This window comes from Anolis carolinensis, chromosome 5 (genome assembly GCF_035594765.1).
Source record: "Anolis carolinensis isolate JA03-04 chromosome 5, rAnoCar3.1.pri, whole genome shotgun sequence".
NCBI classification, from domain to species: domain Eukaryota; kingdom Metazoa; phylum Chordata; class Lepidosauria; order Squamata; family Dactyloidae; genus Anolis; species Anolis carolinensis.
Window position 1 is genome coordinate 49,172,364 of NC_085845.1, and position 26,975 is coordinate 49,199,338.

Sequence of the window (26,975 nt, forward strand, 5' to 3'; positions counted from 1 at the left end):
CCAATTTAAATTCTGTTTAGTCTTCTCATGTTCTTTGTTCTTATTATTTCTTAATTAGATTTTCTCTCTTTTGATTCCTTGTTGTTCTTCTCCAGTTTAATGATAAAATCAGATGTTATATCTCTTTGATGGTGCACTCAGGATTCTTATAGCATCAGAGTTTTGCAGTATTAGTAGTTTTATTTGATTCATGCGGGTTGGCTCTGTCTCATTAATTAAGCTAAAAGGCAAAGAATGAAGCAATATATAAAATCTTATTATTGTTTCATTCATATTACTCAATAAATGTATATTTGTTTAGCCTGCTTGTGTGGCTGTGAAAAAGATTTTTGACTTTTCATGGGGACAGTACTTTGAGCTGGCTCTCAAATAAGCATGCATAGAATGAAAACCAGAGTTCGGAAGGTTGATCATATAAGCTCTTGAAATATGGAAGGAGGACTTATTGGAAGTAAATAATTATTTTTAATCCAATTTAAATGTCTTCAAATAAAGTATGATGCCCCATCCCAGATAGACTTTCAGCACTCTTTCTGTCTTCTTTTAGGTGTCTCACTCTCTGATTCGTAACCAACTTGTGAACTACATTTATAATGGGTTTCTGGTACCCGTTATGGCCCCAGCTCTTCATAAGGTCAGTATTTGTTTGTTAAATATAATTATCAGTATTTAGTGGCTTAACAACATTATGTGTGTGATGAAGCTAGAATAAACTCAGCTATTTGTGTTCAATTTTATTATTATCCACCTATTGTTGGATTTTGATTTTAAGAGTACTTTCTTTCAGTAGAGATAAGCGTGTGCATGCGCACGTTGTTTACCTGTGCTGTGTGGCCTTTGGAAGTTTCATTTAATTTTATGTAATTTATAACTATAAAATATATAATTTTATAATTATTTATTTAGAATTAGATAGATAGATAGATAGATAGATAGATAGATAGATAGATAGATAGATAGATAGATAGTGGTGTGGTCTGAAATTTTGTTGTTATACATATCCAGATGGCCCTTAGCAGAAAAGATTCCCCACCCCTGTTTTAGAGAGTAAAACAGCATACATGGATGTGGGGCATTGAAATTTTTGCCATTTATTATGTTGTACATTGCTTTGGTGTTGGTTTTGGTGGCGCAGTGTGTTAAAGCGCTGAGCTGCTGAACTTGCAGATGGAAAGGTCCCAGGTTCAAATCCCGGGAGCGGAATGAGCGCCCACTGTTAACCCCAGCTCCTGCCAACCTAGCAGTTCGAAAACATGCAAATGTGAGTTGATCAATAGGTATAGCTCCGACAGGATGGTAACGGCGCTCCATGCAGTCATGCCGGCCACATGACCTTGGAGGTGTCTACGGACAACGCCGGCTCTTCATCTTAGAAATGGAGATGAGCACAACCCCCAGAGTCGGTCACGACTGGACTTAATGTCAGGGGAAAACCTTTACCTTTATTGCTTTGAGTCCCCCCTAAGGGTGAGAAAAGCTGTATAGAAATGCAATAAATAAATACATACAAATACTTGCTTTAGCTTATAGACAGATCTGTATAATAATAACAGTACTCAAGACAGCTTTCAAGGATCAGATCGTCTGTTGACAGTCCTATGATTTATTGGGCAGCATAGTGATTACTCATTAGTTATTTAACTGAACCTTAAGTAAACTGAATTTTAAGACTTGCAAAGAATTTTCACGGTATCCTTCCTTGTTATAATATTTGTAAATGTTTGTAAAACTGAAGTTGTACAAATAAATTCAACAAATTAGTTTAACACCTGGAGTGGATTACATTTGATTGGGTGCAAATGTATTTGACTTTTAAGCTGATTTACAAAATATATAGTTTGGTGATGCCTATGGCTCATTTCTTTGTAACATAAATATATGATACCCTCGATTCTTAGAACGTTTTAAACATCTTGCCTAAATGGGTGTGATGTACTCCAGGTGCCGGCCATAAATTCATCAGGTTATGCTTTGGAGAGGCAGAGGATTAACTCAACCTGGCATCTGGATGCACACCTAAAGCACAAGCGGATATTTCAGTAATGCTTTCTTTCGTTACTATAGCATGAACATTTCAATGTTTAAATGAGAGATTGCTATGACAGTCTCATTAGCATTTGAAAAGCTTTCTGAACAACCTGCCATGTAGATAATTAATGGAATTATTAATATTGCCAAAAAGTCCTTCTTTCCTTAGTTTTCTCAGCGAGTCCTGTCATCTTTACTTGCCTGTTACTCTTGAGCTCTTTTTTCTGCTTTCTGCCTTTGTCTTTTGTATTCCCACTGTGTGCTAACCAAACGGATATTAATATCCATTGAAGTTCATTGATATTTAGGTATTCTGAGCTATGTACATATTTGAAAGAAACACAAATCCTGTCTTCAAGATATTTTTTATAGTTAGAAGTATGATGGAAGGCATAATTGGTATTTATTCTAGAACTTTAAACATCTAATAGTATGCTGATCAGAGCCTGGAAACTTTATTTTTGTAAGGACAACTCTCACAATTTTCCTGCCAGCATGGGCACTCTCTGAACCCTAATCCTGATCAAGCCAGTCCCTTTTGAAGTTGTGGTCCTAATCAGACATGAGATTGAATTGATGATTCTACAGATACAGACTCCTGCTTTGGCTAAACTGGTGGTTCCCAATCTTTGATCCTCCAGGTGTTTTGGACTTTAACTCCCAGAAATCCCAGCCATCTTACCAATGTAAGAGCTGAAGTCCAAAAACACCTAGAGGACCAAATGTTGGGAACCACTTTTTTTCATGTCAGGAGCAACTTGAGAACTGCAAGTTGCTTCTGGTGTGAGGGAATTGGGCATCTGCAAGAACATTGCCGGGATGTTTTGATGTTTTGACCATCCTTGTGGGAGGCTTCTCTCATGCCTCCGCATGGAGTTGGAACTGATAGAGGGAGCTCATCCACGCTCTCCCCGGGTTGAGTTCAAGCCGGCAACCTTTAGGTCAGCAGTCCAACCTTCAAGCCATCAGTCTTGCCAGCACAATGGTTTAACCCACTGCGCCACCAGGGAGCCACTGGTAATCCATAACTATTCAGAAAGCCTAGAAAGTAAAGCATTTTTGCGCTTACTCTGTACCTTGTGGACTAAGAAATATATCATGGTATAAGCTTTCATGTATTGTTGGCACTGGCAAGACCCAAACAGGCAAGAGTAAGGATAAGGAATAAGGATCTAATTGCAGTATAAAATATTTTATAATATAAGCTAATGAAACATTAGAATTCTCCTCTCAAAAGTCTAGAAAAATATTATAATTGAATAAACCCTATGATAAAGAGTCAAATGATGCTGAAGAATTGATAAGATCTTCAATTTCTCTTCTTAATTGTCTGATTTAATTAGAAATAGAGGTTGTCCCAGATTATTCTTTTCCTTGCAATCTAAATGTATGCTGACCACATGGTAGTTTTTAGCACTGTCATTTGTTGCCTCTTTGAACATGTCCTATAGTGAAGGTTATAGTGCACCATCTAGTGGATTTGAGAAACAAATAAAGACATGGATGAAACCAAAACATTCAGATGACACTTTAAAAAAGCGTAAAATGAGCTCTTCCTTTTTTTGCTTATTTTATACATTCAATATGAAACAGTATTAAAAATACCAAATACTAAACATCATGACACATGTTATTATGATGTTTACATTTGGTATAGGTCGCTTCTGGTTGAACTAGTTAAGTTTTCACTTCTTCAATTTTGCAAAATCATTAATAATCACTAAATAATTTGCTTGGGTGATAATATTCTTTAGCTACCTCTCTCATCCATGTGATAATTTTAAAAAATTATCTAGATATCACCAAATCTTTCTTCCTGCACCAACTCCTTTCCATTTGCTTACCAAAATGGTGGAGTATGTTATCAATGTATTAATTGAATTGTCAAACTTTGTGCCTAACTGTGAACGCAGAAAACAGACCAATTGGGTCTGGAGTTGTTGGAAAAGTAGTTTTAAGGGGGTATCATGGCGAGTTTTCAAATATTTTGGAAGTCTTTCAGAAGAGAGATAAGATAGAAAAGTTTCATGATGACCACCAGTGAAATGAATGGTTCCCCCCTTCCCCAGTCTTCATTTTGGAGATATTATGTAGAAATCTCATTCTGTTGATCCCCGCCCTCCCTTAAAGATGTACTTGCTATTTTGTTTATTCCCATAACTAAAGCAATTCATATTTTATATATGTTCTCCGAGACTTGATGGGATAGCATAAATGCTGTATCAAGTAATTTCACTTGACTAATATAGCGGTACTTAGGAGTTTTAAGATACTTAAAATTTTAAAATTGAAGAATGGGTCATAAAAATGTTATTGGATTTCAAATGTACTCTCTGGTTTTGTTTATTTAATTTCTCATTTATATTTCCTGGCATTCTTCACAAAAATATATACAGGCTCTGGTTGTCCTATTGGCTGTGTTGATTTTTCAGACAGCTGCTTTCTTAACTTGGAATAGATGTTACATGTAAATTTACATGCAAGTTCTTGGTAGTATGCAAAGCTTGGTGTCCAAAATGCTACTTAGATCTCTTTTAGTTTAAGAGGACATCATAATATACACAAAACCACTATTCAGATATAGTATATTTTAAGATCTTGGTTTTTGTAAGTTACTTTATACTATAGTACTCATTGCTATTGCCAATACATTCTAGGCAAGATTACTGCAGAACTGAAAGCAAGGTTTGAAGCCATATTTAAGCAGTGTGGATGCTGAAATGAAAGAAAATGTGGTACTGAGAATAAGAATATTCATTTTGTTATTTTTTATAGTTCATTGTGAAGTATATGTCTCTGAAATCCTGAAAGATGCTTCAGGGTTCTCTATAGCTGTATGTGCTAATTTTTGTAATGTGTGGAAGTCTTAGGTCAGTAATTACATGTGTTTTATATGTAAATACGAACAGAAATATGAAGTCTTAGGAAGCCATTTAATTTAAAAATGTCATGTTACAAGTAAAGAAAGCTGTATTCTTATGAGTGCAATGTTAAAAATGCTTAAAATATGATAAAACGTCCTCTTTATATGCTGCTAACATGCTGCATGAAAAAGAGTTTTTTAAAATAATCTAGATTTTGTTTAAATACCATTAACTGGAATATTTTCCAAATTGTCAATGAATGACAACTTTTTAAAAACTATCACAAAATATGGTTTATGCCCCTTTTCATATGAGCAGGTCTACATGCTTTTGTGTTTGTACTTTTAAGCCTATTAAGCTCATTGGTAACTATATTTAAAATGCTGACTTTGCAGTCTTGGTCCAGAGCGCAAAGGTTGGCTTCGAAATATCAGGCACCTATTGATAAATGAGCTTTAAAAGATTGCATTAGCAAAGCAACATGCGCTCATTTTTGTTATAAAAATAGCACAGGCATCTACCATCCAATACAGAGGTGCAATAGATATGTGTGCCTTTAAAAAATCTCTAGACATGATTATCTTATTTTTGGAAGTACTTTTGGAAGTAGTACCTCTATAGTACCACAGTTTGAAAATCCCCCGTCCAAGATTCCCCCCCCCCCCCCAAACAAACTTTGGTTTTACCATGTTATATAAGAGGCACCATTTTACTGCACCATTATATATAAGGGTCCTTGAGCATCTACAGATATTGGGGCGGGGGGGGGGAGGGGAGTGGGGTGAGCTCACTGTAGTATGGGGTCTCCAATGAGATACAATTACGCTTTCCTCGGTTTGTGCTTTTTAAGCTGCATCTACTTTATTGCTATATAGAGACCTGTAGCTAACTAGCTTTATTTACCTCTTTGTTAATAACCAGGTGACAGAAAGTCAGCACAATCCTTGAGTTCTGTAAGCAAAACCCATGCTTTCTTACTATAGCTTGTCCTTGTGGATTTTTTATTTTCCATATCATAAATGGGCAACTTACGTGGTATCTGTATATTCACCAGAATCTGCTCTAGTTGTTGAGAAATAATTTGATAGTGCAGAGGCAACAAAAGTAAAAAAAGACATTACAACGTACTAGGAATATTTTTTAAGGAAATTATTTTTAAATTTGCCCAGGATACTTTCATTCAATAGCAAATAACAAAACTTTGTTTTTTAGTGAATAGTGATTTCACTTCATTTCACTTCACTTCACTTTATTTCTTAATTAGTCGCTCTCCACCAGAGTGTTCCGAGTGACTTACAATTTAAAATATAATTCCACAATAGAAAACATTCATCATAGAAACATTCAACATAAAAACATTCAACCTAAAAACATTCAACAGTGACGATTTGGCAAATTAGATCTGATTTACTTAAATGCACAACCAAACAGCCAAGTCTTGAGCGCTTTTCCAAAAGATCGCAACTCCGACATTGCTCTAACATATGGAGGCAATGAGTTCCACAGAATTGGAGCATAGATCGAAAAGGCTCTACACCTTGTGGCTTCCAGGCATACCTCCCTTGGGCCCAGTACATATAGATTTTCCTGGGAGGATCAAGGTGACCACTGATGGGAAAAAGGAATGAGGCGGTCCCTAAGATATAATGGTCCTTGGCCATTTCGGGGCCCATGACTTCACTTTCCTAACAGTGAAGTCATGGAAGAGAACAATTGCATGATTTTTTGCTTCGCGTACATGTGAAGAATCACATATACTTGCACATGTGTAACCAGTGATGCAAAGGAGTGATACACCCAAATAAAACCTCCAAGTGGAAACAGCTGCTTCTGAATTGAGAAGTAGTTAATAGTCATTTGCTCAAAATTTTATCTTTCCATTTATACCGTTTCTTTTGTGTCTTCCGTTTCTTCGGAAGCACGAAACAGGAACCCCTTCCCCATATGGAAAGCCTGCTTTCATGTCGACCTGAAATTGCCTCCTTGCCTGGATGTAGGCAGGCCTGGAACTAGGCTGCAGGCACGCTCCGGACCTGCCTGCAGGTCCTGACACACATGCACTCTCGGAGCGTGTGGTGGTGGGGCATGTGTGGTGGCTGGCCGGTGTTCAGGCAGGCCTGAAGCACACCTGCAGCTGAGCACCTCTTACTCCAGAGGAGCAGCAGCAGGTACCAGGTAAGAAGAACTCCAGGAAGAAGATCCAGTGGGTGGGAAGTCCCCTCATAATGATCCGAATTTCGGGGTCCTGAACCAAAAAAAAACCCCTCCTGATTTCGGGAGGCTCTTGAAAATGGATTGGAGCCCCCAATGAAAGCTGGGACACGAAACGGGGCCACGTTTACCCTGAAAGACTATAGTTAATCCACGCACACTCACTTTAAATGTAAAAACTATACTTTTGTAAATTCCCCCTTTCTCAAACTAAAATAAGCACACTCAAAAGAAAAAGAAACACAGCATCACTATGAAGACAAAACTGGATGCTAAGCTGTTACTACCCTGGACCCACAACAATTTTGGTTAAAGTACATTTGCACAGAGACCCTTAGCAAGAGGTCGTCTTGTGAAATCTTACAACAGAATTTGGAGATTATGTGTGTGCGCGAACAGTAGCCATGTTCAAGTACCTAAAGTCCACTTCTTAACAAACTCTTTCCTAATCAGTTGTGACTCGCCTAGAAGCTTGCTTGGTTTCAAAGATCAAAGTGCGCTCCTCCTCATGCGGAACAAAGCTCTGTAGTTTGATGGACTCTTTGGCAGGGCTGGCAAAACATTCTGTCTGGTTGTACAAGATCTTGGCAAAGCATGGTGATCAGGTGATTGGGTAGAAAAGCATCAAGGGAATTTGAAGCTTAGAAGCATTAGTTTGTCCTTAATATAAAAGAGAGAATTTTACTAGTAAAGAAAGTCACAAGGAATAATATCCAAAGCTAATTGGATCTCTAGTTTATTTTCAGAGCACTAGCATGAAGGATGCTGAAGTTAAAATGAAAGAACACTGACTACTTGTATTTTAAAGATGTTCTAGAGTTTCATACAGAGAGAACAAAGAATTATGTGGCTCAAAGGTCAGATGCAGAATGGGAAAAACGAAGTAAAGTTTAGTTCCAACTAATGAATTGAATGTTCAAAAAATCTGTAGCAGATATATAGCACTCCTGACACTGCTTGCAATAAATTACTTAGGGCATACATAGACTGTATGAATCCTTCCCAGTGTGCTGAGGAGACTCTCATACTTTAGTTAATCCAATAAAATACGCTAAGTGAATGTTTTTAAGTGGATCTAGTCAGCATGTTTTTAAATAACCACATTGTGCTTGTTAATGTGTGTTCCGATCTTCCCAAATCTGCTGCCCTTCAGATTCAGCTCCCATGTTAACTCACTGATGACCACATCAGCTAGAATTCATGAGAAATACAGTCTGAAACAACTGGCGGGCACAGTGTTGGGGAAGGCTAATTGTGGAGGCTTTGCAAAGAGCATTTAAACTGTATATTCGAAGCAATATTCATATTGTCTATAATTATTTTAGGTGACTGTGGAAGAGGTAATGACTACAACAGCATACTTGGATCTCTTCTTAAGGAGTGTTTCAGAGCCAGCTTTACTCAAGATCTTCCTTCGGTTCATTCTACTTCACCGCCATGAAAATGTGCACATCCTGGACACACTCACAAGCCGCATAAACACTCCATTTAGGGTATGGTTACAGAATTAGAAATGTAGCCATCTTTATCCATCTTTAACCATGGGATTATGTTATGTTATGTTATAAAAATATGTAATTTCTTCAGCAGTGGAACAGCAAGTGTGGTGTCCATTAGGAAGCTCTCTCCTGGCATCTGCTGTTTTATTTCTCCAAATAAAATGTTGCATGGTAATGGGACATTCTCAGTAAGGCAAAAGGAGCAACCCATGATCACTGCGAAATTCCCTGTTCCGACATTGCTCATTTCTCTCCCTCCTTCAGTTTGTCTTCTCCTACCTTGCCAGCTGGCTGAGAATTACTCTCCTATTTAAAAACCTACTTTAGCATTTTAAGGCATAGGTTATGGCAGTTATGGCAACATTAGGAGACCTATCCCATTTAGTAATTTTTCTCTTATTTTTTGATAAGGATGGGAAAGAGCTCCATGCTCAATCAGATAAAAGAAAAGCCTCCAGGATTAGAAATATCCCAATAAAGTAATTCAAATATCTTCAAGCACACAGTGTACAGTGTGGAAGTGTAAATAAAAGAATTAGTGCTGTTCAGTTCAGGATTGAGTGGCATACCTCTGAATAGACTGCAGAGTATATTAAGAAAGATTGTTATGGTGTCAAGTGAGAGCAACATGGAGGAAAGGTACCTTCATTAGAGAGAATGTTTTGCCTTCAGAATGGACCAGAACAACAGCATCAAAAGCATGTGAGAAAATAAAATGGCATGTGTATGCGTGTGTGTACCAGGAGGCATGGCTTGGGGGAACATTTACAGTCAGAGGCACAAAAAAACAAAACTAAAATAAACAGGCAAGAAAAGTGTTTGCAATGGAGGAAATGTATTTCTTCATGAAAACAAATGTAACTAATACAACTGTGGTTAGAACAGATGCTAATAAACTGTTTGTGGTAATAAAGGGAATGAATCAGTATTAATAAGAAAATGAATGTAATTAACTGAGTGGCCTTTTCTTTTGTATACTTATATACTGCCGGTGGCACAGCGGGTTAAACTGCTGAGCTGCTGAACTTGCTTATTGAAAGGTTGGCTGTTCATATCTGGGGAGTGGGGTGAGCTCCCACTGTTAGCCCCAACTTCTTCCAACCTAGCAGTTCGAAAACATGCAAATGAGAGTAGATCAATAGGTACTGCTTCAGCGGGAAGGTAACAGTGCTCCATGCAGTCATGCCGGCCATATGATCTTGTAGGTGTCTACGGACAACACCGCCTTTTTGGCTTAGAAATGGAGATGAGCACCAATCCCCAGAGTCAGACACAACTAGACTGAATTTCAGGGAAAAAAACTTTACCTTTACTTATACTGAGCATGGGCAAACTTCTGCCCTCCAGGCGTTTTGGATTTCAACTCTCACAATTCCTTACAGCTGGTAAGCTGGCTGGGATTTCTGGGAGTTGGAGTCCAAACACCTGGAGGGCTGAAGTTTGCCCATGCCTGCTATATACACTTAGAAACTTTCTCTCTTCACCGTCTTTGAACAAACCTAGGTGATTACTAACTTCAATTTTAAAGTGGCTATTTTATAACAAGGCGAACATATGATCACTCAGTTAATCCATTTTATTGTAATTTTGAGTACACCCTTCTGTTCAATCCTGTGGCATCGTGTTCTGAACATGGGAAGCTTGAACAGCCTAAGTACAGTAGCAAGATTGATAAAATGCTTGATTGTAGTGCTGTATTTATAAAACTTCACTGATACTCATTTGTTAAAGTACTCCACTTTCCATGGATTAGAATAGCCCTGCATTCCATATACTGAATGATTCAAGTAAGATGTGCAGCTGTGGGATGAACACATTTTGATCACATTATATGAGGAAAGGCAAATCTCATGGCACTTTGAATCATACCTCCTGCCAAAATGAATCTCTTCAGCAGTGATTCTCAACCTGTGGGTCCCCAGATGTTTTGGCCTACAACTCCCAGAAATCCCATCCAGTTTACCAGCTGTTGGGATTTCTGAAAGCCAAAACATCTGGGCACCCACAGGTTGAGAACCACTTCTCTACAGTTTCATGAGGGAGTAACCTGCCCATTTGCTATCTTTGGAGGAGTTCATCGCTCAGCAGGGTAGAGGGACAGTCCAATAACTACCATTTGAGCTACTCATTCTAGCTTTCAACTGTACTGGTTGTAGACCTTTGGACTGGTTAGAGAAGATTGCCATCTGATGACTGAGAATGATACCACAAGATTAAAACTTATGGGCATATTTACATTATTTGAAACTTAATACAATTTAATAATAACTGAGTAACTCCTGGGTCCATACACTCTAGGTTCCCCTTATGAAGAACATGCATCATTTGATTAGGCTTTGAATTATTCTGATGCTGACAAGTTGCACATCCTGTGTCATTTTTACATTAGTATTTTAATTTAGCATCATGCCCTTTTGACTAAACCAAGTCCTTAAGATAACTCATTACCTTAAAAATAATGGAAAGACTATAAAATGTAATTGTGTAAGCAGCTGAAACAATAAAGTCATTAATGTAAGCAACAGCAAAAGTAGTAAAACTGACCCTGCAGCAGCATAAAATGCAATTCTAACTTGAAGTGAGGTTTTTTTTGGGTAAGGTTTATTTTTTAGTTTTTCTATATGTGTTAAGTATTCAGCAGCCAATATGCTATATTTTACAAGTGTGTGTTTTATAAAATAGTAATGAAAGTGCTAATGACTATGTTTGATGGCTTACAAATTAATATATCCTCTCTGGCAAACCCCCCCCCCTCCCAAAAAAAAACACACTCTTAGCTTTTGCTAAGTAGAATGCATCTTCTTGTTCTGCTAAGTTAGAGAAACAATACAGCGGTCCTCTGTACAAAAGCAAACACTTGCTTTGCCAGAATAATTTTGCTCTATATAACGTCAGTAGAAATAATGGTATCAACACAACCAGCTAGCTCAGTTCCTTGGTCTTTGCAGCATGAAGTTTTTCTCTATTGAAAGTGAATATTATATTAACGGTTTCTGAGATATAATTATTATCAGAAGAGATCTTGGCAGCACTTTCAATATTAGGATGAAAGCAAACACCTACTCCAGTTTACAGTCAGCAAAATGTCCTCCACACCTGCTCCTTGACTGGTACTTATTCCTTCTTAAAGGATGCAGAAGGCTCTGCTGCATATGAGAAATGCTAAGTAGCATCTGGGGTGGAGTACAGTCAAAGCCAGATGATCAGTACGTGCAACATGTATCAAGGCTGTCATCTTAGGCCAAATAAACATTGTTCAAGTAGGGCGTGCATGCACGTACACATACTTACTGCTGTGGTGTGAACTACAAAACAGATTAGCTCCCAAACTGCTTCCGCAGCTAACAACTTGCCAGTGTTGTCTCCACTAATCTATAATTATTTGTTCCACAGACAGAGTGGGTGGGTATCATGAAGCATTCTCCCGTCTCAAGTAGTTTGGGATCTCTGCCAACATGCATCTGTGATACCGAATGACTTCTCTGCCATAGACATAGTCAAACATAGAAACAAGCACCACAGCTTTCAGCACATTATCATAGCACAATATGAGTGTGTAAATGGTGTAGGTGGTAGGTGCTTTGGTGCAGCAGAGACAGACCACTAGAGGCTAGGCTTCAGTCTGTTTTCTAGAACAAGAGAGCTGTGTGCACCATATGGCATGTCCTGCGCCCACTGAACTAGCTTGCTATTGTCAGGTGAAGTGTTGTTATCATTGCTGAAGTAATATCCAGCTGTCAGTACAGTTTGCTTCTATTCATGGAAAGGAGGGCACCATTTTGTCCTTTCCTTCAGGCAACACAGCATGTCGTACCTGCTCTGGTAACAAACTTATCTCATCTTATGTTGAACATGTATGAATTTGTAACCAGCGATGATTACATGGTGCTTAGCATGCAAGAATAGCAATAGAGGAAAGGGTATGAAGATACACTTTCCATGCCAAGAAAAGGAAATCATTTTTTCATCACAGTTCTTATTGATTAGATTTCATGTATCTCTCTTCTCATTCGATTGCAAAGAAAAATAGTTTACAAATAGGGAAGCTGAAGCAACAGTGCAGCAGGCTTTGAGAGGAAATATTCAATGGGAGCAAGGGGAATGTCATCCATTTTGAGTATATGTCCTCAGTGTAATCCTGGGAAGTAGAAACCTTCCCCTGATTTGTATGTGAATGATGATTTTATTGTTTTTACACTATCAAGCATAAAGTGCAGTTTCTGTTACTGACATGGTTTATGGTCTCTGAATATAGAGGTACATCTACACTGTAAAATTAATGCAGTTTGACGTTACTTTAACTACCATGGCTCAATGCTGTGGAAAGATGGGAGTTGTAGTTTTGCAAGGTCTTTAGCCTTCCTTGCCAAAGAGTGACAGTGTCTCTCCAAACTACAACTCCCATTATTCCATAGCACTGAGCCATGGCAGTTGAACTGCATTAATTCTACACTGTAGATACTATATTTTTATGCATGTTAGCCAAATTCTTCAGGATATGTTGTCCAGAATTGAATATTTCCCTAATCCTATTCAAAAGTACCAGATCAAGTGATTGTGCAGTGCAAATTCTTAAAAATAAAATTGGGTAAAGATAGGAAGTTACAGATTTTTATGGTGCTTATCTTTTCTCAGCTCTGCGTGGTGTCCTTGGCATTATTCAGAACACTTATCAGCTTACATTGTGAAGATGTGATGTTACAGCTAGTTTTAAGGTAAAACTAAATCCTTTTCCATGATACTTTTGTAGTCCAAACCCCTTGCTGTCTATTAATATCCTACAGGTGGTTTTAACTAGCTTTTTTTGGCGGGGGGTGGGGGGGGTGGGTTGATATCTGCATCCGCTGGTTTTATATGAACTCAGAATCAATGCAAGAGGTGTAAAGAAAGAAAGAAGAAGAAAGAGGCATGAGTTTTAAAATTATGAACCACTTTAGGATGAAACTATGCTTCTTCCAAATTTAGCAAAGTGAGTAAAATAATTTACATTCATTTGGACAAAATTCATGGAAGGTCTTCTATATAAATGTACATCTTATTTCCTAAAAATATTAGGAAGGAAAACTAGGAATGTATTTCTTGCTTCCCAGTTCTATTTTTCATACCACGACACAGAAATTGGGTAGCCTACTATTGAGAGTCAGTTCACAGTACTAGAACTGTTTTCAAGTTAATGACATCCAACACCTCCTACTGGTTTAGATTCATATGTTTGTCAATTACTAGCCCATTATAACTTTGTTACAGGAATACACTATTGTGTTGTGGTTTTTTAAAAGGTTTAATCTGTCACGACCCAGGCTGCAGAGCACCAATAACCATACACAGAGGCCAGAATCTATCTAATATCTTTATTAAGGAAATATGTAAAGTCAATAAAAGTAAATGTAGAATATAGTTCAGAAGAAGACCTTTCAGGAAAGGTCAAATATAGTCCAGGAAAACAATGTCCAATATGAAATAGTAAGGTCCAAAGTTGTAATCCAGTAACCGAAACACTCACTTTGCCAAGCAAAGTGAGGGGAGATGACAAGGTCCTTTAGTCCATGAAACTTAGGCAAGGCAAGGAAATAACTTGATTCTTGGTACACAAAGCTTGATTCAAGGCAACAAGGAACGTGGAGCAAGGACAGGATCCGTGGTAAATTCGTGGCGAGGTCCAAAACAAGGCAAGGTCCGTGGAGCAAGGCAAGGTCCTGGGAAACAAGGCAGGGCTGGAAACAGGAACAAGAACTCGACCGCGGGAGTAGCGTAGTCCACACACAACCTACTCCCGTAGCTGACGAATTGACTCCGCAAGACTCCTTCGTGGGCAAAACACCTAAGTAGGGTCTCGGTTTCCCGCCAAGAGCAGATTCTCTGGGGAACCAGAAGCGAAAGCCATTCTCTGGGTCCAGATGCATGACTCCCTAAAGTTTCTCATGGGAAGCAGGCTAATCAACCATTTGTTTGGCCGCGATTCTCAGGCTTCTGCGATTAGCCTGTTGAGCTCCTCTCTGTTGTTGACAATAATCACGGCGAGAAAAAGGGGGAGATTTTGGCTCAGGGCTTGTTTGGCAAACTTCTGGAAGGCAAATCTCCTGCAGGTGCAAGGGTTCCAGTTCTGGCTGAGAAAGTTCCAATTCTGACTGAAACGGAGGAAAACCTAAGTTTTCCTCCTCATCTGTCACAACAGTGTTAGGGACGGGACTACATGGCCCATGAGACATCACATAATCAAGCATTCCTGAGCTTGCTGTAAAATCATTTCACTTTTTTGTAACACATGCCTATAGCAAACATTTTTTTCATTCATTAACTGGATCTGTCTCTCCAAAAACAAGAAGTGGTGAGTTATAGCAATGAACATTGTCACATTCAAAACAATTGTCTAAAGGTGAGTTATCTATCCAGTTTGTCAGTTTTGTAATTTAGTGATTTCAGGTGAAAAATTGAAACTAAGGAATAGAGCCCATACTTTGCATTTCAGGTTTGGCCTATGAAATATCCTGATAGGAAACAGCTCTGCTTGAAACCCTGGAGAGCTATTATTAATTACTGCAAACTAGTCTATTTTCAGATAGAACACTGTATTTATTTCAGCCTAGCATGGAAACTGCATGGCAACTTTTGGGTGGGAGGAAACTAAACGGCAGGGCCATCACCACCTTTTCTGTTTCTCTTTTATAATATTCTCAAACCACTTTTCAAGTTACATTGTCCTCAGAAAACTGCATACAAAAACAGCATTCAATTCCATAATACATTACTATTGTATTAATCAACTGAATGAATTCCGCCAGTATGAAAAGTTTCCTAATTCAATGCTAGTATTTTATGTTAGTCTCTGATAGCATGTGTCAAGTCCCTCCCTCCCCTCATTTTCTGTGATTTTGTCCTGGTGATATTTTCATATTGTGTAGACACAGTGGCCTAGATCCAGGTACTAGTCCCAAGAAGGGTGAAACCCACTGAATACATCAGATTATGGACAGACTTCAGGGTTGTAGGATCTTTTTGTTTTTTGCTAGGACCAAATGTTCAGCAAACAGAGTGCAGGGCAAAATAATTCCTTGCAGGGGAGTACATCTTGGAACAAATATTCCACTAAGCACACACTCAACACAGAAATATAGTTTCAAAGTTGGAACTTTCATGCACAAACATGTATTCCCAGTTCTTTCTCTATTCAGCTTTCTCCCTTCTCTTTAGTGCAGTGGCTCCCAACCTTTGGGCCTCCAGGTATTTTGGACTTCCAACTCCTAGAAATCCCAGCCAGCTTACAAGCTGTTAGGAACTGTGGGAGCTGAAGTCCAAAACACCTTGAGGCCCAAAGGTTGGAAACCACTGTTTTAGTGTAACCTAAACAGAGGCAGAGGTGGAAAACATTTGTTATTAAACAGTAAATACAAGATAATCCGCTATTCATAAACCAAAAATATACCAGTGGATTCTTATCTACTTTCTGCTTGTCCCTGGGCTAGAAGATCTCCTTTAAATGTACCACTGTAGTTTGTTAAACAAAGGCTCTGTTGTTTTAGGTATTTGATACCCTGCAATCACATCATGCTCAGCCAAAGATGGGCTGTGAGGGAACGAGACTGGTATTCTGTATCTGCTGCTAGATTGCTTGCCTTGACTCCAGTCTGCTGTTCCAGTGGGATTACTTTGACTTTTGAAAGACAAGAGAAGGATTACATCCTGTGGAGAAAGAACATGTATGGGGCAGGTAAAATTGTCTCTGAGTTTAATGTCTGTTTTGTCACTCAGTGCATGTAAAGCATGGTGCAAACCAGGATTGCGAGATGGAAGGTCACGTTCTGCAGTTGAAGGCAGTGTTTGATCCAGAATACTTTTATCTATCAAGAATTCTTATACATGAAATGTCTCTGGAATATTATATTATTGAATCCAAGATGGGAGTCGGTGTGGTGTTGTGGTTTGGGTGGCTGACTGAAATTCTGAGAGACCAGGTTTGAATATATGGTTTGGGCATTGGAGTTTGACTTTGGAGACTAAGCTCAAATCCCTAGTTAGTCATAGAAACCTACCAAGGATCTGATTTCAGGTTTTCTGTTTATCCCAGATTATCTGGCAGTGTGAACTCGGGGCCCTTCCACGTGGTCTTATAACCCAGAATATCATGGCAGAATAACTCACAATATGTAAACTGGGTTATCTGAGTCCACACTGCTATATAACCCAGTTCAAAGCAGATAATGTGGGATTTTATTCAGCTGTGTGGAAGGGGCCTCATATAATCCAGTTTAAAGCAGAAAACCTGGGATCAGTTCCCGGGATATAGGGCCTGTCTGGAAGGGCTCTCTGCTTGAAGGAACATGGCAACAGCAAAACATAGTCATTGCTGCTTGCTCCCCATTGACAATAAAGTCCAAAGAAGGATGTTCATGTTGGCTATAGATAGTTGCCCTTTCCTCTGAGCTGTGGAATCTGCTCCCCAAGGAAGTATGAACACTATCAATATTGCAACACTGTATATACACTAGCTCAAAATCTTTTCTGTTTGCCAAATTGTTTTTAATTGTCTAATTCTGTTTGTTTTATTGTATCTGTGTTTTGATAACGTTTTTGGAGTTTTCAATTGTTTTCAATATATTTTAGATATACTGTACTTCACTTTCTGTGGAAGACAAGATTAAAATTCACACAACATTTTTATTATGTTTGTCCCCACCTTGCTATTCATAAGAATGAAAGATAGTTAAGTACAGTAGAGTCTCGCTTATCCAAGCCTCGCTTATCCAACGTTCTGGATTATCCAACGTATTTTTGTAGTCAATGTTTTCAATACATCATGATATTTTGGTGCTAAATTCGTAAATACAGTAATTACTACATAGCATTACTGCGTAGTGAACTACTTTTTCTGTCAAATTTGTTGTTTAACATGATGTTTTGGTGCTTAATTTGTAAAATCATAACCTAATTTAATGTTTAATAGGCTTTTCCTTAATCCCTCCTTATTATCTGACATATTCGCTTATCCAACATTCTGCCGGCCCGTTTATGTTGGATAACTGAGACTCTACTGTATATCTCTTACTAGATCTCTATTTGTTCTGTGTCTTATCATGACCACAGATTGACTTATCTCCTGTCTTCTCAATAGCTACACCATCTTTGTGCATAGAACTTGACAACTGGTTCTTTTAATCTCTGAACCATTCATTTATTTCTTGGTGCCATCTCTTCTCCGTTAGATGTGCTGTATAGTCAGTCCTTGCTTTTGCCTGTGCTCTAATTAGTGTTCGGACTGTGACCATGGAGATTGACTCTAGGCCTCTTCCTTTCATAGATCCCTGATTAACAGAGAGACTACTTTATTATTTTTGTGCAGTGCTCTAGTACTCAGCAACGTATGTTTCATCAAAAGACTACAAAGAAAGAAGGATGCATGGAGTCAACAAGTGGCCCAGTGGGGAAACCTTAGTTCATATCCATACTCTATTACTTACTTCTTTCGCTAGTTTTGTGCAAAAGCTTTTTTTTCAGCCTCATCTGAGTTTTTAGTTTTTCTGACACTAACATATAAGAGATAAATAGATTTGAACTTAACCTTGAACAACAAATATAGGAAATGAATCCTAGATAAATTGGAAATGAAACCTCTATTCATACTTGATTACTACTGCAGCCATTTCCTCATGAAAAGAAATGTTATCCATGCAGACTAATAAAACTTCAGCCAATGGTTCAAAACTGTGAAATGTTTTCATCAAAGAGATCATAAATACCCCACGATATCTCAGTCATAGGTCATCCAAACAAATCTATTGGAAATTGGCTTCCTAGTGACCAATAACATGAACTTTCATTCCTCTGTGTGTCTCGTTTATAGTTAACAATTCTATCAGATGGACGTAGCTGTGCAATACCAATGGGGGGAAAAATTTCATGGTAAAAAGCATTTCATTTCTTGTCCAGAGTATGCCATTTTACTAAAAATTATAGAGCTATGCATACAGATAAAGAACATTCTGTACCACAGAGAAGCTTATTAAGTTCTTCCAAATTCAGTCTTTTCCCACCTTTATTTGATACCTTTCATCTCTTCTGCGATAGGTGTTTTAGGCTGTGAACCAGAAAGTCTTCTTGAGTCATTAAACTTTAGTAGGGTCAAAAACTTTGGTGGAGTCATTCCTTAAAGTTACAGCAGGAATCAGTCAGTTGTAGTTTGGAATAGACTTTATTCAACTAAATTGCTTTTTAAGAAGTTTAAGCTTAAACTTCCTGGACCAATTAAGAAAGATTTAAAAAAAGACTATTGTGGATAGGGCAGTGCTGAAATCTTTTTCCTCAGTACATATGCAGCATATATAATCTACAGATAGAGCTTTCTCTATTTCTTTTTTGCTGTCTGCTTGAATAATATATTCAAAGTAAAGTGTGAAATGTACAAGGGATAATGAGTTACTGAAGAAATAACTGGTTCACACAGTTGCTAGTCGTTAGCTTGTCAAATTTTGCTATCTGCGAGCTTATATCACTATTTTGTGAACTCCCAGTGATGGGCCAGATTAGGTTCTTGCCCAAACCAATGGCACCACTACTGATAACAATAGAGTCATAAAGCTGGAGAATACCACAAAGACCATCCTGTCCCACCCCATCTTGCCACAGAGAAATACACATCCAAACACTTCATCCTGCCTCCATAGGAGAAGACTTCATAACACCCTGAGGCAGCCAGTGTCAAACATCTCTTATTTTCAGAAAGTTCTTCCTAATATTTAAGTGGAATATTTTTTTTCTTGTAGTTTGAATCCATTGTTCTGTGTTCTAGTCTCTAGAGCAGCAGAAAACAAGCCTGTTCCATTTTCAATATGACTGTTGCGCTCCAGGCCTGGAAACACCTTTGACCACCGCACCACACAAGAGTCCAGGAATATAATCGAACAGTTTATTGTAAAACACATAAGAAGCATATGAAAAAAGCAGAAATATGAAAAGCAGATGTATAATCCAAAAAGATTCAGCCACAGGAGATAATGAAACAATAATCCAAGTGTCTCATAAATTTCCAAAGGTGACCAAATCCAGGAACAGCCAGAAATCACAGTTACAACATAAGTCCATAAGCAAGAAGGTATAACTAGTAAAAACTTGAACAGGAATACATGAACAGGAACATGGAAAACTTCCAGGATATTACAATCCAAAACCAAGGCTTGACTTGAACCAAGAACAAGAGAACTCAGGCTTAGCTTCTCTAACGCAGCGTTGCCTGAACTGCCCTTAAAGTAAATAACGTTGTTTAATAGCTACCCATGAAAGCATTACGTCTCCCATGTATTTTCTCCCCAACTTTCCCACGTAATCTCTCAGCTTGGCATATTCTATTTTCAGCTCTGATTTGTAAACAGAGACTTTTGTTTATCTGTAGCTAGAGGTGGTTTCTCCTGGGAACCCCCCTTAGCACTCAGGTTTTCACTCTATTCCTTATCTTCTATTGCTACTTCTGACTCCTTGGCCTATCCTTGAGGCCCTTCACAGAGTTTCTCACAGAGAGAAACAGTTTTCTCACAGAGAGAAGCATCATTTCCCAGACCTGAATTCTCCAAACTTGAGAGCCCATCACTTTGTGCCACAGGAAAGCCCGCAATCCTCTCTAAATCCTCAGTTAAACCATCAGTCTCTAGCTGATCTACAATGACATCCTTCCAGATACTTAAACATGGCTATCATGTCATCTCTTAACTTTTTCTTTTCCAAGCTGAACATTCTTGGCCCCCTAAATGTAGAGCATAGTTTCCAGACTTTTAAAAAGACTAGTATACAAAAAGCCCAAATTTTCCTTTAGGAATTGATAGAAAAATAAAGATGACATTGTAAATGCCATTATAAATCACAATGACAATGTATATAAAGCACAAAAAAGTGCCAGGAAGAAATAAATTGTGAGAATTCTCAGCATAATAGAAGTTTAGTTATCTAATCTGTGTGGTTGCTAATCTCCTTCCTTTGGTAGCTAGCCATTATATTTATAAATACGTTTCCTGTTGAACAATAATATATATTAGGTGATACAGATCTATGATAACCTTATAACCAAGCTCGAAATTAAAAATATACTCATGTGGTCTTTGGATATGTATCTGTACTGTTATTTAGTTCTCTAATTTTGATTCTTCTGTCATTCCATTTCAGGTTCCCCTGAAAGGTCTACGTGTGGTGGCATTACAGACTCCACATGTATTGTTGAATGTGGGAAAACAGTTGATATCAGTTATCTCCAGTACCTCTGGGATGCTCAAACCCTTATACTCCACTGCATGAAAGATTGTGAGGTTTGGTCTTCTCCATATGATGGTGAAAATCCAGATCCGTATAACTTTATACAAACACTTGCTGAAGAGGATAGTAAAAACCTAAATCAGCCAATTTTTCAACTTAAGCACAGAACCTCTAGCAACTCTCATTCCTCTCAGGTGACTCCATTGACGGAAAAGATGCAGCTGGAACTAGAATGGGACGATAGCTATGATACGGGGATATCTCCTGGATCTGTTATGGGTTCACCTCAACACAATGATAGTTTACAGAGTGTAGATGCAAAACCTCCTGCAGAGCCACCAAAGCACATTCAAGAGATGAAGAAAAATGCAATAATGTTGATCAAAGGGTCATATATAGAGGAGTCAGACTTTCAAGATGATGTCATGGTTTATAGATTATGTGCTCAGAAAGATGCACAGGAAAGGAACAACTCAAAAGAATCCCCAATGCCAGAATCCCCAAATGCACATAATCCAAGCATGTTCCTTACCAGTGACAGCCATAAAAGTTCCCAACCAGAGTGCAATGTGAAAAATTCCAACATAGCTGAACATACAGCAGTTGAGATCCATGAAAGAACTATTGAAACCAGCCCACAGTCTGACTTGGAACTGGGGTTGCTTTCCTCAGAAGCAGATCACAATGCTAATGTGAGGTTGCTCAGTCCAGAAAATGAGGATTTTATTTCTCAATGTGATAACATCATTAAAGAATTGGATTCTAACTGTACAGGGTTGGTAGAGCTTAAATTGCTTATTCCTGATGCTGTTTCTCCCATGGAAGAGGAAGAGGACTTTGAAAATTTTTCAGCTGACACTCCATCCACAGAAAGTATGCCATCACCCTTTGGATCCAAAGAGGCATGGTTAAGGAATCCTTCAAGGATCCAGAATATCCCATTTACAGGTGAGATTTTCTAATTAACTCAATTAGTAGTCTTCTTAAATAATAATGCTGCTCTGGATAAGAAAAGGGGAAATATGAGTAAGATGTGGTGGAATGAAAATCACGCGTAATTCACGTTTGATCAGTTCACACACTGTCTTGCCAGAGAAAAGATATGCCACGCAGATGATAAGTAAAGAACAAGAAGTTTACTCTTTTAAATGCAGAGCAAAATATATACAGTTATATGAACAGTTGCATTGGCTCACACAATGTCCTTTGAGAGAGATTCAAATAGTCCTTAGGTGTCCATGTAAAAGGTCTTCTTTCAGCAGCCCAGGAGCAAACCTCCCTTGATAAACAGAAAACTATGTGTAACTGCTGTCGAAACTCCCAGGCTCAGTTAGCTCCCCAGGCATAGCCCAACCAATCAGCTTTGTGCTTTGCATTTTCAGTTAACACACTCGCCAACTGATTTTACATACTTCAACATAAGAGACCTTTAATATATTGACATTAAGTTATAGTTGATTATATACTTGTTGCTGTGTACTTTGTTTAGGTTTGAGCTCTTTAACTATTTCCATAGCCTAGTATTTACATTCCTGTGTACAGACAATGCAGGGCATCTCTATATATATATTAAAAGAAGGGGGTTATTGAACTGTTAGAGCAGTTGCTACAAAAAAGACTGTATTTCTAATTCAGCAAAAAAATAATAGCAACTCAAGGTTGTATATTCTGTATGTCCTACTGTATTTCCTTGGTTTAAAAAAATAAAATAAAACAAGAGTTGAGCACTAGGTGGCAGCTCTGTGGCCATTAGCTATCTATGCCCCCTTTTTTACTGTCAAATGTGAAATTTCTCTAGCATTATTATATGTATATTTACCTTGGTAGTTTTTTTTATAGTGTGATATTTAGTTACCCACCAGAACATGGCATAGTTAATGGTGCAAGGTATATTGTGGTTTGCCTTGGTAACTACAGTGACTTGGTTTCATGTATATATTTGTGATTCTTGTAACACATTTTTTACTAAACACCTCAGTTGCTGGAATATATGAACCCTCACCCTCCGGGGATGCAGTCACGAAATAGGTAGCCAACAATAGCTATCATCATGATAGATGGGTTGGAAAAGCAAAGGAGAAGCCAACTCCCCATTTTACATAACCTACTAATTTAAAATTATATTGAATCAGCATCTGCCTGTTCCCATAAGGATACAAACATTGTGACATAAGAGTGGAATTATCCAGAGAGGGAACATGGAGTGGGGCAGAGAGAAAGCATATGAAATAAAATCACACATCAGATAACTATCCATCCATTTAAACTGGGTAGTACAATTGAATGAGCATATTGCTACTAAGATTATTAATCTTTTCTAAAATAATTAGCCTTCAAGTGGTGCAGATGTCTGCCCAGCACAAAAATAATTAGCTTAAGAAGAAAGCTTCATTGATAGTGTTATATATATATATATATATATATATATATATATATATATATATATATATGGCTTAAAAAACATGGTATTTTAATTTCTGTACAATAGCAATTGATAGTGGCTTTGGTAGGCCAAAATCAATATGGGTCTTTTGGCTTTAGCCAAATGAAAGGAATTTATTTTTCCAATGACTGTATGTTAATACATCCTCATACCTTTATGTCGCATTTACTTTTGCACTACATTCTGACAGTACAGAGGGAATAGATTTTGTTTTGGGGAATAGTTTCCTCCAGTCCATTACAGCTGCCATGCACCAATTTAGCACAGGAATAGCTTCCTTGGAATTATGTGGAAAGGAATAATAGAGCTGGATATCACCAATATACTGGTGAACTTTTGAACTTTCTAACGGAAAAGTCAGTGGTTTGAATGCGAGGAGCAGAATGAGCTCCTGCTGTTAGCCCCAGCTTCTACCAACCGAGCAGTTTGAAAACATATAAATATAAGTAGGACCAATAAGTACAGCTCTGGCAGAAAGGTAACGGTGCTCCATGTAGTCATGCTGCCACATGACCTTGGAGGTGTCTTCAGACAATGCAGACTCTTGGCTTAGAAATGGAGATGAGCACCAATCCCTAGAGTCAAACACGACTAGACAATGTCAGGGGAAAACCTTTACCTTTACCAGTGGATCTATCTATCTATCTATCTATCTATCTATCTATCTATCTATCTATCTATCTATCTATCTATCTATCGAAAGAAGTCTTGGCGGAAGGGCTTTCATGGATCCATATATATATATGGATCCATGAAAGCCCCCTCCCCCAAGACTTCTTTCAGGTATGTTGGGACCCTACTTTGTTGTAAAAATGCATAAATCACTTCTGCTACCCACTTAGTCCTTGTGGTCTGTTTAATTATCCAGGAAGCCTAGCACATGTGTGGTTCTCACCTCTCCAAGTGTCCTGTTGACATGACAAGTTTCTTTTGAGATTTCAGATTTTCCACTGATCCAAGCAAGATGTTTGAATTGAAATTACAGCAACTCCTCTCACCTTCTCCACGCTTGCTTTTATGCAGTCTGTTGGAAGCCTGGACTATAGTTTGGAAAAAAAACCTCATGAATGAATTCCTATGCACACCGCATATCCGCATATGCATATCTTATTTGTAGTGCAAAAAAAAAAAACCATAAAAAAACAATACAATATTTAAAATGAAGAACAATTTTAAGCAACATAAACTTACCAGTATTTCAGTGGGAAGCGTGGATCTATGTTTGGCTGATGAGATATTCAATTTAATTAGGAATCTTGTTGTTGTGTGCCTTCAAGTTGTTTCAGACCTTAAGTCTAAAGTTTAGGGTAATTGACCTTGGTGGGCTGCATCTGGCCTATGAGCCTCAATTTGGGGACACCTGATATGGATAGTCATTGTAGTAGTAGTAATAATAATAATAATAATAATAATAATAATAATAATAATATCACTTTATTTATATTTTGCCCTATCTCCCCAAGGGGACTCAGGACGGATCACAGTACACATACATGGCAAACATTCAATGCTGTTTGGACAGACAGGACAGACAGACAGAAAGAAAGTATGTTGTGTTGACGTCCAACTTTGGCGCCATGGAGATTGTGCTCGAATCCAGCCATAGAGGGGTACTGTCTCTCCATCCTCTATAACGAAGCACTATCAGGACTTCCTCCTTCCTTTTGGTTGCTGGCAATTTCTGGTCTTTTCTTTATGGTGTCGTAAAATACCTCCCCCGTTTTTTAGCGTTACCTAATTTCTCTACTTACAACTCTAAGCTGCTTTTTAACTGCTTAGGTAAACAGTGAGCTGGGCTGACAGTTGAGCTCTCACTCCAACTCAAGCTTCAAACTGGCAACCTTTTGGTTGGTAGATCTTATAGCTGCTGCTAATTTACCAGCTGTGCTAAAGCCTATCATATAAAACATGCCATAGCTATATAGTAATATCAGATCTCTGGTATTATGGACTTCAGTACAGTCTAAGAGATTTATTATTCCTTTATTATATCATTACAGTTGTCCCTATCAAGGAATGTATAGACTCCTTTTTCCACATGACAGGGTGGAGATGAACCGATATTTTTATGTGGCGCTAACCTTTTGTTTGTTGAGAAAAATAACACCTTTTTCATCTAATAATTTATGTGATACAAGCCTCCGTCCATTCATCCACAAACAAGGACACAATCAGCATTTCAGTAATGTGAATGTAATGTAGCAAATAAAACTTTTATTATGAATAGGACCCCAATTAGCTTTATGTCTATGCCTGCACAATGAGTTTTGTATAACATCATTAATTTTGATCTAATTAGTTCGTGGTACTACTCCTCTTGCAAAGCTTGTAAATCCCTGCTTGTCACTGAGATTCTTCATCTAACAAGGTGCTTGAAGCTGGCTAGTGATGACAGGGCCATTTATATATCCTGGTTAGGTCACCAGAAGCAACTCACTGTCTGTGCACTGAGAGCCCCTTTCCGGTGACAACTGTGAATGTATTTCCATAACAGTACTTCATTGAACATCCACTGTACTTATCCTGCTGCTATTGCTCTTATATCCTATTAACAATAAAGCCCAGTGACATTTCTCTAAAAAGAAAGGAGCAGGAAAGCAAGGAAGATATTTTCAAAGTGGCTTCTTAAAAATGGGCAGACAGTGTCCTGAGAGAAGTGTATTAAGTTCCAGAAAAGAGTGCAAGCAGTAATCATATTAGGGTAACCTGGCTTTTAACTGGTGGCATTGTGCATAAGACAAAATGGCTATGTTTAAATGGTGTCATTGCTCTGTTAATATCCCATCTCAGTGACATTTCTTTTTTTTTAATAGCAGAGGTTAACAGGCCTCAGTAACCCTGGGTAGACTACTTGGATTTTAATTGCTATGTTGGAAGCCGGAGCAATCTGATCCTAAGTGTATGCTGCTCTAGCAGTAACTTCAGCATAGCAAGAGATGCAAATATGTCTAGCTGTGTCCTTCTTGCCATTGTAACTTTTCCTTGTAGCTTCTGTACCTTCTAATTGGCCAGAAAATTATGAAAATGACACTGTAAATGTCAGGAACTCAACCCCAAACAGCACAAGACTAACACTACTTGTACTCTCTACTAAGCTGAGGAAAAGCATGGCATCATCATTTCAGTGGATATTGCTTGTGTAAGTGCTGGATGCTAATGGGAGTCATGCTATCAAATTGATTCAAAAGATGTATGTTTCTGAACCCTGTGCACCATTGTATTCGGCATCTGTGTTTGGCTATGTGACTTGAGGGATAGTGGGAGCTGTAGTACCGAAAAAGTACCGGGAACATTACAATCTTTGGTCAGTATTGACAGAAAACCCTGTTGATTTGCACCAACATTATGAAAGCATCTTATCTATGAAGTTGAAAACCAGACCCCAGGTTTATAAATCTGGAGTTTGACAAAGTTCTTTTCTGACTCCCATCAACCAGCCAGTTCATTGAAATGGAAAATAGCAACCTTCTTCCTTGACAGGGAAATTTTGTTTCAAAGCTTTAAAGGAATATTGAATCCTACACACCAGTGCATCTTGGGCTGTCTGATTTGGAAAGTCCAAATATGCCAGAGACTGATACCATATTTATCTCCATTGGATATGACTGTTTCTTTCCTCCTGGAAATTCTCTATCGGACAGCAGCACTGGTCTAGGGACCACCATTTTTACTAGGATTGTCCTTTGTTGTGGTATG

General features: G+C 38.2%; 1 protein-coding gene across 2 annotated transcripts in view; it reads left to right on the forward strand.

Annotated features, from left to right (window-relative positions):
* The window catches only part of fhip1a (FHF complex subunit HOOK interacting protein 1A), a 99,167-nt gene that overhangs the window by 53,730 nt on the left and 18,462 nt on the right, over positions 1-26,975 (forward strand). For both annotated transcript variants that reach the window (XM_008111978.3, XM_008111977.3), the window contains exons 6-10: positions 548-634; positions 8,429-8,596; positions 13,238-13,317; positions 16,123-16,310; positions 20,750-21,784. In XM_008111978.3, the coding sequence (XP_008110185.2) occupies positions 548-634; positions 8,429-8,596; positions 13,238-13,317; positions 16,123-16,310; positions 20,750-21,784 (1,558 nt within the window). The remainder of the gene's footprint in view (positions 1-547; positions 635-8,428; positions 8,597-13,237; positions 13,318-16,122; positions 16,311-20,749; positions 21,785-26,975) is intronic.